At 48.1% G+C, this 17086-nt stretch overlaps 1 protein-coding gene across 5 annotated transcripts in view; it reads left to right on the top strand.

Annotated features, from left to right (window-relative positions):
- The window catches only part of sash1a (SAM and SH3 domain containing 1a), a 129521-nt gene that overhangs the window by 88055 nt on the left and 24380 nt on the right, over nucleotides 1–17086 (top strand). For 3 of the 5 annotated variants that reach the window (XM_076145857.1, XM_076145856.1, XM_076145860.1), the window contains exon 2: nucleotides 11319–11447. In XM_076145857.1, coding sequence (XP_076001972.1) covers nucleotides 11319–11447 — 129 coding nt within the window. Of the gene's footprint in view, nucleotides 1–2274; nucleotides 3060–11318; nucleotides 11448–17086 lie in introns of those variants that run through there. The other 2 variants (XM_076145859.1, XM_076145858.1) reach the window with 2 other exon arrangements.

Here is a 17086-nt window from a genome sequence, read left to right as displayed (position 1 = left end):
TGTGTAGAGTTGAGTTGACTTCCAACATCTCTCCCCCAGCTGGGCGGATGGGGGAGGAACAGGGTGGTGCCACTCGTGACACACAGCCGCAAGCCCCAGATAGAACAGGAGGATTTAGGTTGAATACCGCGGTGATGTGATGGTCACTCGGACACGTAAGCACGAGTCACACACACACAGTCAGCGCGCTTAAAGCTGCCGACACCCTGAGGTTACACACAGTGGAGACCCCTGCAGGTCATCACCTCGCTCAGCCAAGCTGCTCCCGGGTGCAAGTGTGTTTGGTGTGTTTAGACGCTAAGCAGGATACTGGTGAGCAGCTGCTGCTTATCCAAGTCCTGCCAAAGTCATTTTTACCCGCCGCTGTACACACACACACACACTTTTACACACACTTTGATCTGCGGTTCTATATACAAAGGAGCGATCAGCGCCGGCAGAGAGGAGTTTATTCAGACATATTTGCGTTGCTGTTCTCTGGGAGCCACATTTCCATTTAAAGACAAAGCCTCTCGAATCAAACACAGTAAATCACAGATAAGTGGGATGTGTTAGTGCAGACGCCTCCTGCTGTGTGTGGAGAAGCTCTCACATGATTGGCTCACTAGAAAGAAAAGTACTGATAGCAGAATGCAGGAATACTTTACCAGTAAAACTCCTAAATTAAAAGTATTATCAGTAAACTCTTCTCATTATTTAGGTTTGCTAAATGTTAATTAAAATCTCCACAGATTGGGTTTTTAATAAATTTTAAAAAATCCTCATAACTGATTAATTGATTATTAAAAAGTAATTCAGTAATTTAAAAAACTATTTAAATGAACCACGTTTTTTTTGCTCATTTGAGAACGTTCTGCTCCACTTCACTAATTATAATAACTATAAACTATTACATTCCATGCAATTTGTTCGTATATATATTTATGTATATTTATTTATCTATCTTTTACAATCACATGCTTCATTCCACTTTCAATTCTGTCATACATATACAATGACAATAAAGATATTCAACTCTATCCTACACTTAAGTTTTTCTTTTCCTCTAATAATAAGAATATAACTAGTAATAGAGCTTTATTCCTGTCAGATAAATGTATTACAAGTTCCTGTCGTCCGAGAAAAATGTAAATACTGAACCAGAGTACCACAAAATTGTATTGAAATGCAGTACATGAGTAAATCTTATTGACTGCCTCCTCACCTCTGGCCTCTGTGTGCCCGCTGTGGGCCTCCTATCACATATCCCAACACTACAGGTGAAACTATAGCTGTGGGGATTATTGTGTAACTGATCAACTTTTCCATGGTTACAGATTGGAATGTGGCAAGAAGGAGCTGTGTAGTTTGTTCTGTCCTGTTTAAATGAGATGTGTGTTGCAGCCCTGGCAGAGTTCGCGATTGGTTTGTAACTTCAGGGAACAGCCGGTGTGGGCGGCCATGATGTGAAATATTCTATCTTTCCCCGCGTCTCTCTCTCTCTCTCTCTCTCGTCCCTGGCAGCTGCTTTCTGCTCTGAGAAAATGTGTTTTCTGGCAATAGCGGGGGGAGACGCGGAGACAATATTCCTCATTACAATGGAGCTGACTGCTGCTTGAGCATAACAAGCGGCTAATCATTCAACATAGCTGTGCAATTTCATGCTTGCACATAACGTTTCTTTATTTAAATTTTTCCCGACCGGGGCCTGTCTCGTATTCAAATGAGACCCTTGATGCAGAGAACAATATGTCACATCAGCTGCTGTTTGTGTTGAAATGAAGCAGGTATTTTATTATTTTCCATCAAAGTTTCACCTTTTTCCCTCGTGCAAATGTACATTCACAGGGCACAGAATGCACCAACATCTCCCCCCGCTTCCCCTCTTAAAAACATTTTCCCATGCGCTTTGTTTTGTTTCTTTCACAGAATTGTGTGGAGAAGGTGCTTTGTTCTCACTCCCCGTTCAACTATTGGTGGAAAAGCCATGTCAGCACGAGATTAAAGTGTTTCCCTGTGGAATAGACCTGCAATAATCCTGCCATGACTAGAAACTATAGGCACAGATTAAAACTCGTGCAAATTAATGGTCACTGCAAAAAAGTAGCTTGGGTAGGATTCATAGTGTTAATAATTAGTTGAGGTACTCGAATGCAGATTGTGGGAATATCATAAAGCTTTTTTTCGTCATGGTTGTGAGCTCATTCCTGGCTATTGTGCCTCTCACATGGAACAAGTGTGTTTTTCTGCCCTGGTCTTTGGTTGGGAGGAGTGTGTATGTGCACGAGAGAGAGAGAGGGGGAGAGAGGGAGAGGGAGAGGGGAGGTACCATGTCTGGAGGAGTCGCTCTGTGCTCCGGGCGCTTCTCTTACTCCTCGTTTTAAACGTTAAAGTCTCTCTCTGCGTCTCGCTTATTAAAACTCCTTCCCGTCGCCCCCGCTGAGGGATTTTGTAGAACTTTTTCGGAAACTTTTTTCGCCCACTTCGGCAACTTCTCCCCCTCCTCCCCTCCAGCCCCTCTCCCCGCCCCGGTGTGGGGGTTTGGTTTGTACCCGGGCACGGAGCCGTGCAGTGCGGGGGGACAGTTGGAAGAAGGGGACACTCCGCTACGCCGGGAAGGTTTCTGTCTCCTTTTTTAACACGAATGACCTCTTGTTGGACTATACAACTACAACTTTTGCCCCTTTTTTCGCGTGTTTGCCCGCTTTGTTTTCGGACTAACCTCAAACATGCCCGGGCGCGTTATACGCAGCACAGTTCGGCTCGCGCCAGGCAACGTCGGAGCGTTTCACCGGTGCGTCAAGGGCAACTTTCTCTAAGCAGAACCCCAGGCACTGACGCCTCCTTCAGCTGCTGCGGATCAGGCCCCGTCCTCTCCCCCCCACCCACCTCGGACCAGGCCCCCGTCTCTCACCCCCCCAGTCGCCTATGGTCTTGGATTCACTTTGGAAACACTTTTGAAAACGAACAGCATGGAGGGCGATCAGGGGGCCGGTGCGCCTTCTGACGAGCCCCGGGAAGAAAGCGGCGCCGCGTCCGACACTTTCTCCCAACTGTGGACGGACGTTATGGTGATGCTGGTGAGTGTGTGATCGTGTGTGCGTTTGTGTGTGTACTTTTCAGGGAAGGGGGGAAGGGGGGAATCACACACACACACACACACACACTGACATCATAGACCGTTACAGCTACCTGAGAGTTTTCACCCTCGTCCCACAAAGTTGACACCAGTTTGCGGATTCCTGATTGGGAGTGATCGGCGTCGCCAGCCCGCTGGTTGGTTCACGCAAATCACGCATCAAAACAATACGCACCCCCTCACTGCGACCCCCCCGCCCCCCTCACGACCCCATGTTTTTAATCCCACCACATGCGCCGTGTGTGGCTCGGTCGTAGGCTCGCCTGCATGTGAGGAGGTCAGTCTGTTCACTCGGTTTGGATTTCAATGCACAAAGGAGTCGTGTGAGATTATGGTAGGTGGTTATGCATGGAGAAATTAACCCTTTGCGCTGTTCTAGTGAGTGTGCGTGAGACAGGTTCGTAAGATTGTGATCAATTCAAGCTGGATGATGCTTGTTTGTGTGTCACAGACTGGAGCAAACATGCAGGAGAGCGAGTAACTGTGGAGGCCCGGGAGCTGCAGGCTGGGGGCCTCTGTGCTGGTCAGCTGTGGTGGTGAATTGTGAAGAGCTGCTCATTTGTTTTTGTAGAGGCTCAGTTGTTGTCTGTGTGTGTTTGCTTTGTGAACTGGAATTATCAAGGCTGAAAACACTCTTTTCAGCTTTAAATCCACTTTGCTGTTTTACTGCCTTTTCTCTGGAGATTTGGGGGATTGTATCAAAACAGATTTTCTGCAACTTTATTCGTTTATGCTGCAGCAAGAGACAGCTTGAGTTTTAGTTTTTTTGGGAGCAACAGCATCTGATTGATCTGCTGAACAAATGGTGTTACAGTGGCTTCCAGTCTGACTGTTGTTGAGGGTAGAGGTGTTAATTTGGTTTGGTCTAGCACTGAAGATGTGAATTGCGTGTGTGTGGGGGAGGGGGGGCAGGGAGGAAGACAGGGAGGGAGAAGCTGTCCTGCACTCTGACACCAGATGGGTGGGAGATCTGACTCCCAGCCAGGCAATTCATCCTGATTTATTGCTCTGGAGGCAAATGTCTTTCTAGGCTTTGCTCATACTTGACGTCTTTCCCCTTCAGATGAAACAAAAACATATGCGCACGCACACACACACACACACACACACACACACACACACACACACACACACACACACACACACACAGCTGAAGCAAGAGTTCTGCACTGTTTTGTCCATCACGAACATGTGTCACACATGTCCAGCTGGAGTGTTTGTTGTCAGTGAGATTAACCCTTTACTTTAACAGTTAAACAGTGCTGGTGCTGCTACATTTCAGCTGCTGAACCAGTTTGTGTGTAAACGTAGGACTCCTAATGTCATCTCAAACCCAGTGACCTCAACAATGGCGGGAATCTTATTTCACATTTTTACGACCCAACTTTTTTTCTGATTGCAAACTGGCACTTATGGAACCGCATCGACGTGCCAGAGGATTTGGAAGTATTACATTTGATTGGTTTTCTTGGATGTGGACAGGCAATCTTCCTAAACTGTGGCAGTGGGCTGTTTAATATATCCTAGACAAATACATCACCATCTGTGCTAATGCTGAATCTCTTTTGATTGGTCATCTCTGACATTGACTTCTGATGATGTGTTGCTTTAGTTCTTCCCTTCTTGCAAACGTTAAAACTCCTGTTATTTACTTAAATCAGGTTTCAAATAGAAGACAATGCCAAGTTGTTAGCACGCCAATTTCTGTCCTGGTCAACAGAACTTGTGTCTTTAACCGACATAAATGCGTTAATGAATTAGAGCTCAATGTGTGCAGCCCTACAGTATAGAGGAAGATAACGTAGCTTTGTCCCGAGCCTATTGAACCCACTTAACACAGTGTTGCAAATGTGATTGGTCTGGGTTGCACACTTGTTAGAACATGTCTACATGCTTGTACAGATTGATATCTGCTTTGATAAAGATCTGGTCAACATGCATATTCTAATATCTGTGTTGTTCCTCAGTAGTCGGCACGCATCCCAAATCCAGCTGCTCCTCTGAACCGCTCAGCACAGACAGCAAAGATGTCATCTGCACAGATCATAATATCACCAGCTTTCATTTAGTTTTGACTGCAGATCAAAGCGCGCTCACTCACACAGTACAGTATACTTGCAGTATTGTCTGCGGGGGCCCCTGTCTCTGAGGTTAACCATACACAGCAGTCCGTTGTGGAATGTGTTTAATAAGAGCACCTTGGTGAGCCAGTCGTTTATTTGTGGTTGGACTGGAGTCAATAGCCCTTGAGCTAATTAAGAGTCAAAGTGGTTTTATGATGGCAGGGAGCAGGAGCTATGGCTGCTGTAAGTGGTTGGGTTTACAGATGTCTGCAGGGTTTGACATCTGGTCCCACCTCCCGACTGGAGGCACGAGGGTTTCTCCTCACATGTCAACATTCTTTTTTTTCTTCTTGTTTTTTTTTTTAATTGTAAATGAGCCACGTTTAAAACTCTGGACTGGAATTCAACCTCAGCATATTTGCTGGTGTTTTTAGAGGTGCACCTCTGCGCTGATGAACGTTTGAGGTTTTCAACAGAATCCATAGCATCGCACATATTCTCATCTAATGCGGTAAATGTGTCTTCAGAACGTGTGGGGTCCGGTTTTACCCAGTATATTTAGCTGTAGTTCTGGAACTTATAGCAGAAAGAAAGCACACAAGCTTCAAATTGTGCTTATTTCCAGCATTGTAGACTTAATCACAAAGCTGGACCTTCATTATTCCCACATTGCTCCTCTGAAAGTTTGTCTTGAGCCAAGGTCTTTTGAAAAATCAGACTTGCCTGCAGGTCATTCTTTTTGTTTTTGAAGAGAGTTTGTAGTGTGGGTGGATGATTGTCCATTAGGGGAAAAAATTATTATGTAGCAGACAATCATTCAGCTCTAAAGGATCGGAGTCTTTATTACAGCTCGACACACAATTATAGATTACTTCTGCACAACATATGGCTAAATACAGTGATCCCTGTTCACTTCATCCCATGTAACTCTTCATACCGTGTGCTGGTGTATATTTCGGCCTTTTCTTGCCAAACACGGGTCGGGCTCAACCACTTTATACCTTTATTACCAATAATGCTGTAACCCAGTCCGTCATCATCTCTTTTTATTTATTGTTGCTCAGCTCAGCTCAATGTTCCTCGGGAACATTATCTAGGTCACACAGAGAGTTTACTCTGCATGGATGGCAGTGTGATGACATGGATATCCTCAGGAAGACGTCCAAAAGAGGTGGGCTGTGCCCCTTGGCCCGGTCTTCCTCCACAGCCCTCCCCTCGCTTGCTCCCATGGTCAGAACAACGGCTACTAGCCAGGCCTCTACTGCCTCTACACCTTCGCTTCTTTCTGGGTGATGGTGTACATATGTGAGTTTACAGACGACCAGCACCCTCCCCTGTCCTCCACCTGTCTCCACTTATCTCTTTCCTCATATCTCATTTCTTCTCCTTCTGGTCCATATTGTATTATGGTTTGGCGCCACAATAGATGGATAGCAGGCTGTAAAGAGAAAGACGACCATTGGACGGGCAATCTCTCGTCGCTCTGGTGTTCGCTGGCGCATGCGCGGCTCAACGAGGGAATCAAGACAATTCTCTCCTCTCAGGTCTTTTAAGTGAAACATTAGCATAGCCGCGACACAACACAAGTGAGTGGGTGGCGATTTCAACCCCGCCGCTCCCGTCCTGAGGTTGTGTAAGCAAGTGAAAGCGATCGTACTACTGACGTTCTAGCATTACATCAGATGCATGACTCTATTGTCATCTGTTGCCATTGTTCCTGCCCCCTAGAGAACGGGTAGTCACAGGGGCCGACCTTGTAACAATAGTTAATGCTATGTACACCACAATCCAGCCCGTACGTAACTGAGCCCCAGTATGATAAATGGTACTGCCAGGAATGTGAGACGAAAGGACAGACCAGAACAAACACGTCGGCTCAGGGCTAATGGCTTTTAGCCCTTTTGGAATGCCTTTCTGTGCTGTTATGACAAACAAGCACTTTTTTTTTGAGAGAATGCACAACATCCTACATGCTGTGCAAAAACCTGACGTGAGTGTGGCCGGACTGAGAGCGGCGATTCCCAAAACGCACAGGGAGACACGGAGACTCCTCGATGCTGCAACATTAGCAACCCAAGAAGCTAAAGAACAGCTTGTTAACTCAGTACAAGCACTTATTAAAGGCTCACTGTAATCCTATGGAAGATATTGATAGTAAATTGTAAAACCCCACGATTACGGAAAGCAAACCTTTGACCACAGTACGTGAGAATGGTTTCTGTGTGTGTGTTTAGTTCAGACTTTGGGGAAAAATCATTCCACCACATATAAAAACAGTCCCTCCGATTTAACTGTGGCGTGATTCTTCCAGTAAGTTGGATCTAGCCAAGCTGTTGGGGAGTGGAAGCTCAATTTGATGTTCAGCACATTAGCACAGCCTGGGCTGTGGAGTGTCATCATAAATATGGATTGATGGAAGATTTCAAATGAAGAATTCACGATCGAATGTCAAATGCCAACAGTGACACACACAGCACGGCCGCATCACTGTACTGAAGCAGGGCTGGTGTGCTCTGGCTTACATCTGTAGAAGAGAATATCTGTGGTCGTAAGGATACCAGGAATGCCGGGGCTAATTGATTAAGTGAGCAGGGGCCACTAGGCTGGAACGCCGTTTCAGTTCTCATGTCCTCACGCTGCTTTGTGCAAGTATACAGGGTGTGTACACAGAATGGATACATATTCCACCTCACAAGCAGAGGTGATCTGATTTATTTGTCTGACAGATGTAGGGCCTGTATATCACGTCCTCCTCTCTCCCAAATAATCCTGTTATCTGAACGATTGAGCTACCATCAATCTGTCATCAGTAATGTCTCAGTATAAATCACGTCGCACATTAGGTAAATATGCATCCACTGTGGCGCAACACTCACAGTTCATCTTCTAACGGTGCAAACATGACAGCCCGCTCAGCCTCCCGTGATAGCTCCTCTCGTGTCCATCAAAGTTTTGGAACACGCAACCTGCAGCAAGAGTTGCTCGCCGAGGTCTGGCAGACGTCCGCCGAAGAGGGATTTGGGAGCAGTCGTCATCATCGGCAAACAACAGCTTCTTGGGCTCGGACGCTGTATGACACACACACACTTTTGCAGTAAATACACACACACCGGCTGACTTGTGCATTCTTGCTTGGGTGTTGTTTTTTTGCGTGGCTTTTGTTGCCATTGTTTGAGTTTGAAATGGGGAGTCGGCCTCAGCACATCCAGGGTGGAGAGGCTGTTGCATCAGCTGAAACGCCATCACTCAACTCAAACGCCGTTCCAAACTATCAGCAGCGCCTCCGTGCATGCTGCTGGATGTTTGATGAGTTTGTTGCCAAGGTATCTTAGTGGTGAGGCCTGATACGCAATCATACTGTATGTTTGCCCGGTCAGATAAAGCAGTGGGTGATTGAAGACCTGTTCACTGGATGGATCTCAAAGAAGGTTTTCTTTAATGCACCTTTTCCCAGACTCCAGATGTTTCAGCCGCCTCCTAGCCCCTCAGCCCCCCGCCCCATGGCCCCAAACATCACGTGTCCCTCCCTCCAACTCAGCCTGTCTGACAGATTTAAGTGTAAAATGTGGGCTAAACACTCAAATGGCTCGTCTCAGGGCAGCATCTGAGCCATCAATCACATCTTCATACATAAGCTTCTTCTCTCTCAACAGGCGAAGGGTCAATTGTGTTGCACCTCGATGAGCTCATGCCAGGGGAGCTTTAGAGGAATCCCAGAAATCCACACTCTGGGAATGTTTGCGCGCACGTGGTCGCAGTACAGTCACACACACACACACACACGCAGCCATCTGTGAGTAATGAACCGTGCATGGCTTCACCTGTGCGTCCAACGTGACGGTGACATCGAGAGAAGGCACGCTTCATCATCCTGTGTCATGTGATGTGACGGACTGATCACTAACTCCAATTCGGGTCGTCCGTAGGTCTGTGCACTGTCAGGGTAGCGTTCCGTTGTTGTCTCTTTGGATATGCGAGGGTTAGCGCAGCCTTGGCATGGGTCCACTGATGTAGACATCCCAGAATTGTGTAATGATGCTTTCGCTGAGCATTGAGGAATGAAGGGGGGGGGGGGGGGGGAGTGTGTGTGTGTGCAGGGAGGGATCCCATTGGGAATCTCAGTCATCCCAAACCCCATGTGTGTGAACACAGCAGCGTTTCTCCTGTAATGAGTGTGGGAGGAAAGATTGCAGCCGGCCGGACATTTGAGAGAGAACACGTGTTGTTGTTATGTCAATCCACAGTTTTATACTTAATTAATTGCCCCTTTCTCTTCTGAACTCTGAGCTCGGTTGTGTTTCATCGACCTGCTTCAGTTTGTTTTGGTCTGGCATTTGCACTCCTGAATGCGTGTGTCCGCATGCTAATACGCCTTCTCTCCAGCGAGACAGCCATCTCCGAAGAAGAAGAAGAAGAAGCCCCTATACCCGTGTGCGTGAGGTGTTTTCGCGGTTGTGTGTGTGTGTGTGTGTGTGTGTGTGTGTGTGTGTGTGTAGGGCACCCACCCGCGCTCACAGAGATCCATTCATTTGTGGCCTGGCACTGGGATAGCGAGTCCTGTTGAGAGAGACAGAGACTGAGAGAGACTGTTCGGACCCTGCACACTGACTCAATGCTCGCTGTCTGCCTGGCACAGATTAGATCAACACTCATGAATATTCAACAGTTGGCCATCGCGGCTAGAATGGCCTACATTTTCACCATGGGAGTCGGACCTAGCTCCCATGTTGTAGAGAGGGGTTTTGCTGTGCACTGCAGAACCTCTAAAGGGTTTCACTTAAAGTATTGGAAACATATCCAAGATTATATTCTGCTGCATGAGACCGCTTGCTTCTGAAGTTGACAGTGTCTCACTCTGGCTGATTCGTCCTGAAGTCTCTACGCTATCAGTATTTCCAGGAGTGACCCCAGAGGCCAATCCCCCCCACCCCCCCGGCATCATTCTGATAGAAAAGGTCGTAACTGGTTTGGAGCACGGCTTCCTCCCTCCATCTTAAACACATTTCCCACACAAAGACAGGAACTGCGCCGATCTAAACTGCAGCCAGCTCGGCCGGAAGCGCGTGTTTTGGTCTGCAGTCCGAAGAATGTCTCGGGGAGGTAAAGGCCGTCCTTTATGCACGCCTCGACCCCGCCGATCAAACCCAGGAACAGAGCGCGGCCGGCCAAAGATGCTGTGTACGATCCGATAAGAATGAAACAATTCAACAACAATCAAACACACACACACCTTTTCATTGATGGATTTTTTTAGATTGCGTGTAGAAATGCGCCATGTGAGCAGATAGAGAGATGATTAGACAACAACACTCTGACATCTCAGGACTGAATGATTAATGCAGCAAATGTTAATGTTGACAGAAGAAGAAGAGTTTCCAGTGGTTTGCAACATGACTGAGGCACTTCAGCTCACCGTGCTTCTGTTTGTGATGCCTGACTGAGACAACTACAGTTTTGCTAAACAATCCAAGCATTTACTGAAATTCAGGTTAAAATCTAACTCAATTTCAAAGCCTTCAAACCGCCTGAACACAGTTTTGTCTGTAGGAGCACGTAACAAGAGTATGTGTGTGTGTCCTTACGCCACCCTGCAGCCGTGCCGGGTTGACTGCCTGCCTGCCTGCCACTTTACCAGGCACTTTTCTTACGCCACTAATTGTTAGTGTATGTGACGGCGGTTTGTTGAGACCGCGGTGAGGGTGCGCAGGCGAGATGGACGGGAAATGCGCTCGTTGCCGCGCGGCGACCTGACCAGACTCATTTTTCCTGGCCCCAAATCGCTCGCATGCTGTGGATGTCGTGAAGAAGAAGACGGAGCCACAGATCACATGTTTAGAGAAATACCGAAAGTGAAAGAGCAATTCTCTCACATTTGCTTTTGAGTGGGTAAAATTCCAGTCTGGTGACATTTTTGAGTGTTATCAGGAAGTATCTCAAAACATTTGAGATTCCTGAAACAACACTGATTGCTGGAAGCTTGTTTATCATCCTGAATCGTGTTGCCATGTCTTGAGTGCAGATACAGCTTTCTCCCAGCCCCTTTTCAGTAAAGTTTGCTTTCCTTCCTCGGGATGTTGTCGTGATCCGCTGGTTAAACCTCTCCCCCTCTCCCCTCTCTCTCTCTTCCCTCTCTGCAGGATGGTTCTCTGGGCAACATAGATGACCTTGCCCAGGAGTACTCTGAGTACTACAACACCTGCTTCAGTGACGTCAGCGATCGCATGGAGGAGCTCCGCAAGCGACGAGTCTCCCAGGAGCTGGACATGGTAAATACACACACCCACACAAACAGGATTTGAGGCAAAAACCAACTTGCAGCCATGGATTTGTTTTCCCCTCATGAAACAACCAGCCAATCAACAACAGCTCAAAAAGCAAAGGAACAAACACAAATGTTGTGCTCGGGGGTTTTGGACTTCTTCTAAAAGCAAACACGGCCTTTCAGGATGTGGATGCTGTTGCTGTGCTGGAGGTCCATTGGGCAGTTTGGGGGTCCTTTTCACAAGGATGTAGGCTAGTGGGGCACCTCTTTGGTTGCCAAGCTACAAGCCAGTGAATGCGGGAATGCTGCTGGACCTAGATGGCTCCCGCAAACTACTCACAGGGCCCACACACACAACTGTCCAGTGTTGTGCTCGCAATCTGTGATGAATTGGATCGACAGCATGTTTCAATCAACATCTGCTCCGTGAAGAAATGTGCAAATTTGACTATTTTCGTCTCTAATAATGATGATTCTGTGTCAGATTTGACTCAAGTCGTACACCAAGCAAGCTGTCCAAGTCAAGATGACAGGAGAATAAATAGGAGAAGTCATAACTGATTCTTCCAGTTTTAATAGAAGGCCTCTGTTTCACGAAAAACGGCCATGTGGTTTTGGTTGGGCTGACAGGTAGGACTTAAATAAGGATCCTAAAAGCGATTTATAGAGCTCTTCCTCTTAATGGCTGCTGGCAGACATCCCGTTCTCACAGCTTACAGGAGAGAGTTTGCCGAATGTAAGATAGCAGCCTTGGATATGATGTGTATGTACATTACGTGTTTGTTAAGTGTTCTCCTTGGGTGGGCCTAGACCATGAGAGATTCTATCCTTTTCTATCATGTGCGTATCTCTCCGTTCCTCTGTGGATGTGTGTCGGCCTCTAGACGTTTTGGGGCTTCATCTCGCGGAGATAAATCAAAGGGGGAGACGACAGGAAGCAATCAGGGCAGATTTTTACAGGCCGTATAGGAGAGAGAGAGAGGAAAAGAGCTAACTGGGCCCTGCGCCTGAAGCCCAGAGAGGGAGGGCGGAGGATGAGGATGTGAACGGAGGAAGACGAGGGGGGAAGAAGAAGAAGAAGTGGAGAAGTGAGAGCCCGCAGCTGTCTTCCCCCCCCACCCCCCCTCTCTCTCTTCTGAAAGTTTTGGCAGCACGATGTAGGAAAGGAGGCGTACGGGTCAGGCAACACCTCAGCGCTGCAGCAACCCACGCTAGATCGAACTGTAGCGAGCATTTCCAGTCTGGTCATTCTCTAAACTTAGATTTGGGGGATATTCAAGTGTGGAACAGCCTTAAGTCGTCCATTTTCTTCTTCTTCTACTGTTTTTCTACTATTCCTAAAGGCCATTATTGGCTGAATTTAAGATAGTTTTCATTTGGTGTTTGTTTTGTTCATGATGTAATGCTCATCCAGTCAGAGGCAGATTAGAGAACGACTGTTGCAACGTTGAGTGTGTGGCCGCCAGCCAGACTCATGCAGTGGCCTCCCTCGGGAATAAAGTATAAAGTCATAGAGCCAAAGGGTCGCATGGCAGTGGAGGCATTTAGCGTGTAACACTCCCGAGGGACGCGACCTTTACAGAGAGAGACGAGTCGACGCTAAAGGGCACAGGAGAGCCGTGACGCCATGCGGTCGCCTTAAAGACCAACTCGCTCTCCTGTCATTGTCTTTGACGGAAGCCTTTGATTACGCGGGCGTTCCCGACCGGCCCTGGCCAGAAGGCGTTTGACTATTTTGGGGGCAAAGGTCACCTCAGCTGCAACCTTTTCCTGGCCTTTGCTCTCCGACTACGAGAGCTTGCAGAGGTCAGCGACATTGCCAATGCGGTCGGGGGGGCTCAGGTTATCACACACTGTCTAGTCCGTGTCGAAAGTCGTGCACAGGCGAGACACTGTGACCAGACTCGTCCTCTGGTGACCTGACCACATATTTGAGGACTTAGGAAAATTCCCACAAGAAAAGAAAACCCCTGCAGCCGCCGATGTTTCACCATCATCACTTTCTGTTCTGTAAAAACTCAAACCGATTCTTTCTCAGGCCGAGGGTGAGAGCAACTCTCTGTTGTGGTTGTGCTCAGACGTGGGCCTCTGCCCGTTACAAGCTGACGACGGAGGCTCTCTCTCCCACAGATGCTTATCGGCCGCGCTTCCTGCCTGACCTCCGCCGCGTCTTCGTGTTAGTTTTATGAATAGCGGGGTGACATAAAGGGTTAAACAAACATCCCGTTCGGGAATCGGACCGCCGGATTAGAGCCGCCGCCAAACCCCGGCGCTCCTGTAGATGCCTGGGCTCCCGATTCGCCGATGGATGAGGCTTATTGCTTTGGAATTTGGTTAGGTCAAAGGGCAAAGAACATTTCAAACCCTTTTGACTTTGACTCTTAAGGCTAATTTGAACAGTTTAGCGTTTGTTGCTGCCACCATACTTAACAGGCAAGTGTTTTGGATAATTACTCGTCAAATTGATGTTGATACAGTGTAATGAGTGTAGTTAAATGTAGAACCTATCTCTGTTTGGCTTTGCTGCTTTCCAGAGACTTCCCAAAGATCAGGCATCTGCTTAATGGGTTTGGGAAGCAAATGAGATGATGACACTTTTATAGTTATGTGTGTACTTATATGTCAACTTGACCCATGTGTCCATCAAATACTGTATGTGGAATCGTGTCAATCATGAAAGGTTAAAAGTCACGCTCGGTGAATAAAGGAAGTGAACAGAACACGTTTTCAAATTTAAACTTTCATCCAGAATTACTGATAGATTGATGATTTTACAAGCGACGTCTTTCTTTCCCCAACCACAGTAGCAGGTCTCTCGGTGTCAAAGTGTGTTTTCTCTGAAGATGAAAGCATGCATGTACATAGAAGCTCCAGGAGAGGAGGGGAGAGCGTGCAGGGACGGGTCGGTGGGCTGCACATGCACGTACAGCCTGAAGACCCAAAAACACAACGCTGGAAAATCAGCCCTGGGACAGAAAATAGAAATCAAGATGGAATTTTGTGCATCGCCTGAAGCTCCCTCACGCCTTATGCGACAAGTGTGTGTGTGTGTGTGTGTGTGTGTGTGTGTGTGTGTGTGTGTGTGTGTGTGTGTGTGTGTGTGTGTGTGTGTGTGTGTGTGTGTGTGTGTGTGTGTGTTAGGACGTGTCTCAGCTGTGGTCAGATGAACCCTATAGGCCTGTCAGGAATGCTGGCTAATGATTTTTCAGACTCAAGTGCCGACTCGCCCTCCTGTGTTTTTGTTTGGACCGCGGGGCTTTGACGCCTGCGTGCGTGCGTGAGGTCCATTTGTCAAACTGGGTCAGTTCAGCGAGGTTACGGCTACTCGGGAGGAAACGTACACACACTCTGCTTATTTGTGCTTTCCTTGCCTTCGCGAGCCGGCCGCGCTCACATCGCCGGCCTTTGTTGCCGTAACATTGCCTTTCAATGACGCTGGCACGCCTCTGTTGTTGGCGTAACCCTCCTTCGTGCAGCCGGCAAAACGTTTGGCGTTGTTCTTTCTTTTTCGCGCATGAATAGAATATTGACTTAGCGGAGAAATGGAGGCCCCGTTCGTTGGAATTTTGTAATAACGGCGGTATTTGTCTTGAAATACCAAAACAATGACGGCCCGCCCGACGCACGCGGAGGCCTGTGGTGCAAGCATGTATGCGCACACACACTCAGACATCACACACACACACACACACACACACACACACAGCCCCTAATGCCGGGAAGGGAAGCAGATAGAGGTGGCACAGCAGCTTTTGGTTTACACTGCCCACTGAAAACATGTATTTCCTGCTTTTGTGTGTGAGTGTGTGTTTGTGTGTGTGTGTGTGTGTCAAAGGACATTGCGTGCTTGTGTGCCTGCATGCGTATATAGTACATATCTTTCGATGACATCTTCTAAACCGAGCTGGTTCTGCAGGCTTGCACCCTCAGTCCGGTCCCTCCAGTAACGTCTCTCATCGTGTTTGACTTTCCGGTTCCTCGCCCAGCGTCGCCCTTACCTTCGCCGCGCTCAAAACTCGCCCACCCAGACTCTCCCAACCCACGCCAGCTGGCACGACCGCCGCCGAGCCGTCCGGTCTCGCTAGTCTCTGCCACACATCCGCCCACTTCTGCCTCCAGAGTTTGGCAGTGGCTCAGCGCTTTGGTGGGATTCGCAGTCGTGTTTGGAATAAACCGCTGCTATTAAACGCTCATTTCTGTCCGTCCACAGTCGGGTCAGAGACTGTTCCTGCAGTTAGAAGGGAGAATATATGAATATGAATGATGTTCACTTTTATGTTCACAGATTATTGATGTTTCCCTGTGTGTGTTTGTGTGTGTGTGCGAGTCTTTGGAGATGCTGCTCTCTGCTTCTGTCTGCAAACATCGTGATCCTCATTAGCCGGAGCTCTCTGCCTTCCCCCTCTTTTATTCATTTCAGTCACGCATAAGTAATTAGGGCATCCTGCGTGCACCTCACACACACACACAGACACACACACACACACACACAGCAAATTGACTGTGGTGCGCACGCACAGGGTAAGTAGGGCAGTGTCTCAAGCCGACTCTGATGAGTTCGTGTAAAGGATAGCGTGCCCCCTCCGGGAGTGTATGTGTGTGTGTGTGTATGAGGTCTAAGCTTCACACAGAACACACACTCTGATTCCCAACATCACTTTGATATTCTCTTTCACGAAACTGTGTCAGTTGAGTTTGCAACTTCTGGCTTTAGCTTCTCCGTCGGCGATGCAGAAGCCGGAGTTCGCTCTCTGAACTTTCCCCACCGCAACAAATCCATCTCACGGGTCTGCACCCATGGCTTCTGTTTGTGTGTGTGTGTGTGTGTGTGTGTCCCTCTCTCGCTCGCCCCCTCCCTCCATCTCTGAGATGGCACGCATGCAAGGAAGGGGAGTCAGAGTAGATGAAGGAACAGAGAGCGACTTTGTGTCCCCGTCTCTGAGGAGCTCTATCTGTGGAAGTGTAGGCGAGGTGTGTGTGCGCGCGCGTTTGTGTGTGTGTGTTGCGTGTATGTGGAGGTGTTTCTGTCTTTCTGTCTGGTCTGGGTGTCTGTGTTTATGTTATGCGAGTGTGTGTGTGTTTTGTGGGTCTGTGGTTATGTGTGTGTGGGGGGGCCACGTCAGGGACTGTGTTTCTGCCTGTTTATGGTGGTGTGTGTGTGTGTGTGTGTGTGTGAGCAAATGCCTCTGTGTGTTCTTGGGCTTTACTTTAAGTTCACAGTCCATATTCGCCACATTTCCGTCCTTATATGCATTGCTTGCTGCCAAACCTCTGATTATGTAGGATAGACGTGTTGTTCCTTGAATCCTCCCCCAGGTTTTCCGACACACAGCCTCTGCCGTGTAACTGGGCTGAAGCCTGTAACTCTAGGGTCCTGCAGGTTTTTCAGACCTTGCACAGGTACCTGCTCGCTGACTTATGGGAATCACCATATTCCCCAGGAAGTAGGAGACCGTTTGGAGGCTCTTCCGCCGCGTTTGTTGATTTACATCCAGGGGAAGACTTCCGCAACTTCCGAATCCCTGCGTCTGCCAGCTTGAGCGCTGAAACAGACAAACGGATAAACCGAGCAAATGTCTGGGAGGCTCCGGCGACATCGCAACACGTCTGCCTCCTGTTGCTCACCGTTTCTGTTGATAATTG

Source organism: Genypterus blacodes, unplaced genomic scaffold (assembly GCF_046128005.1).
Source record: "Genypterus blacodes isolate CSIRO-AG114 ecotype Tasmania unplaced genomic scaffold, CSIRO-AGI_Gbla_v1 ptg000031l_1, whole genome shotgun sequence".
Taxonomy (NCBI): domain Eukaryota; kingdom Metazoa; phylum Chordata; class Actinopteri; order Ophidiiformes; family Ophidiidae; genus Genypterus; species Genypterus blacodes.
The sequence above is the reverse complement of the archived record's forward strand: the minus strand, read 5'-3'. Positions and strand labels throughout refer to the sequence as shown.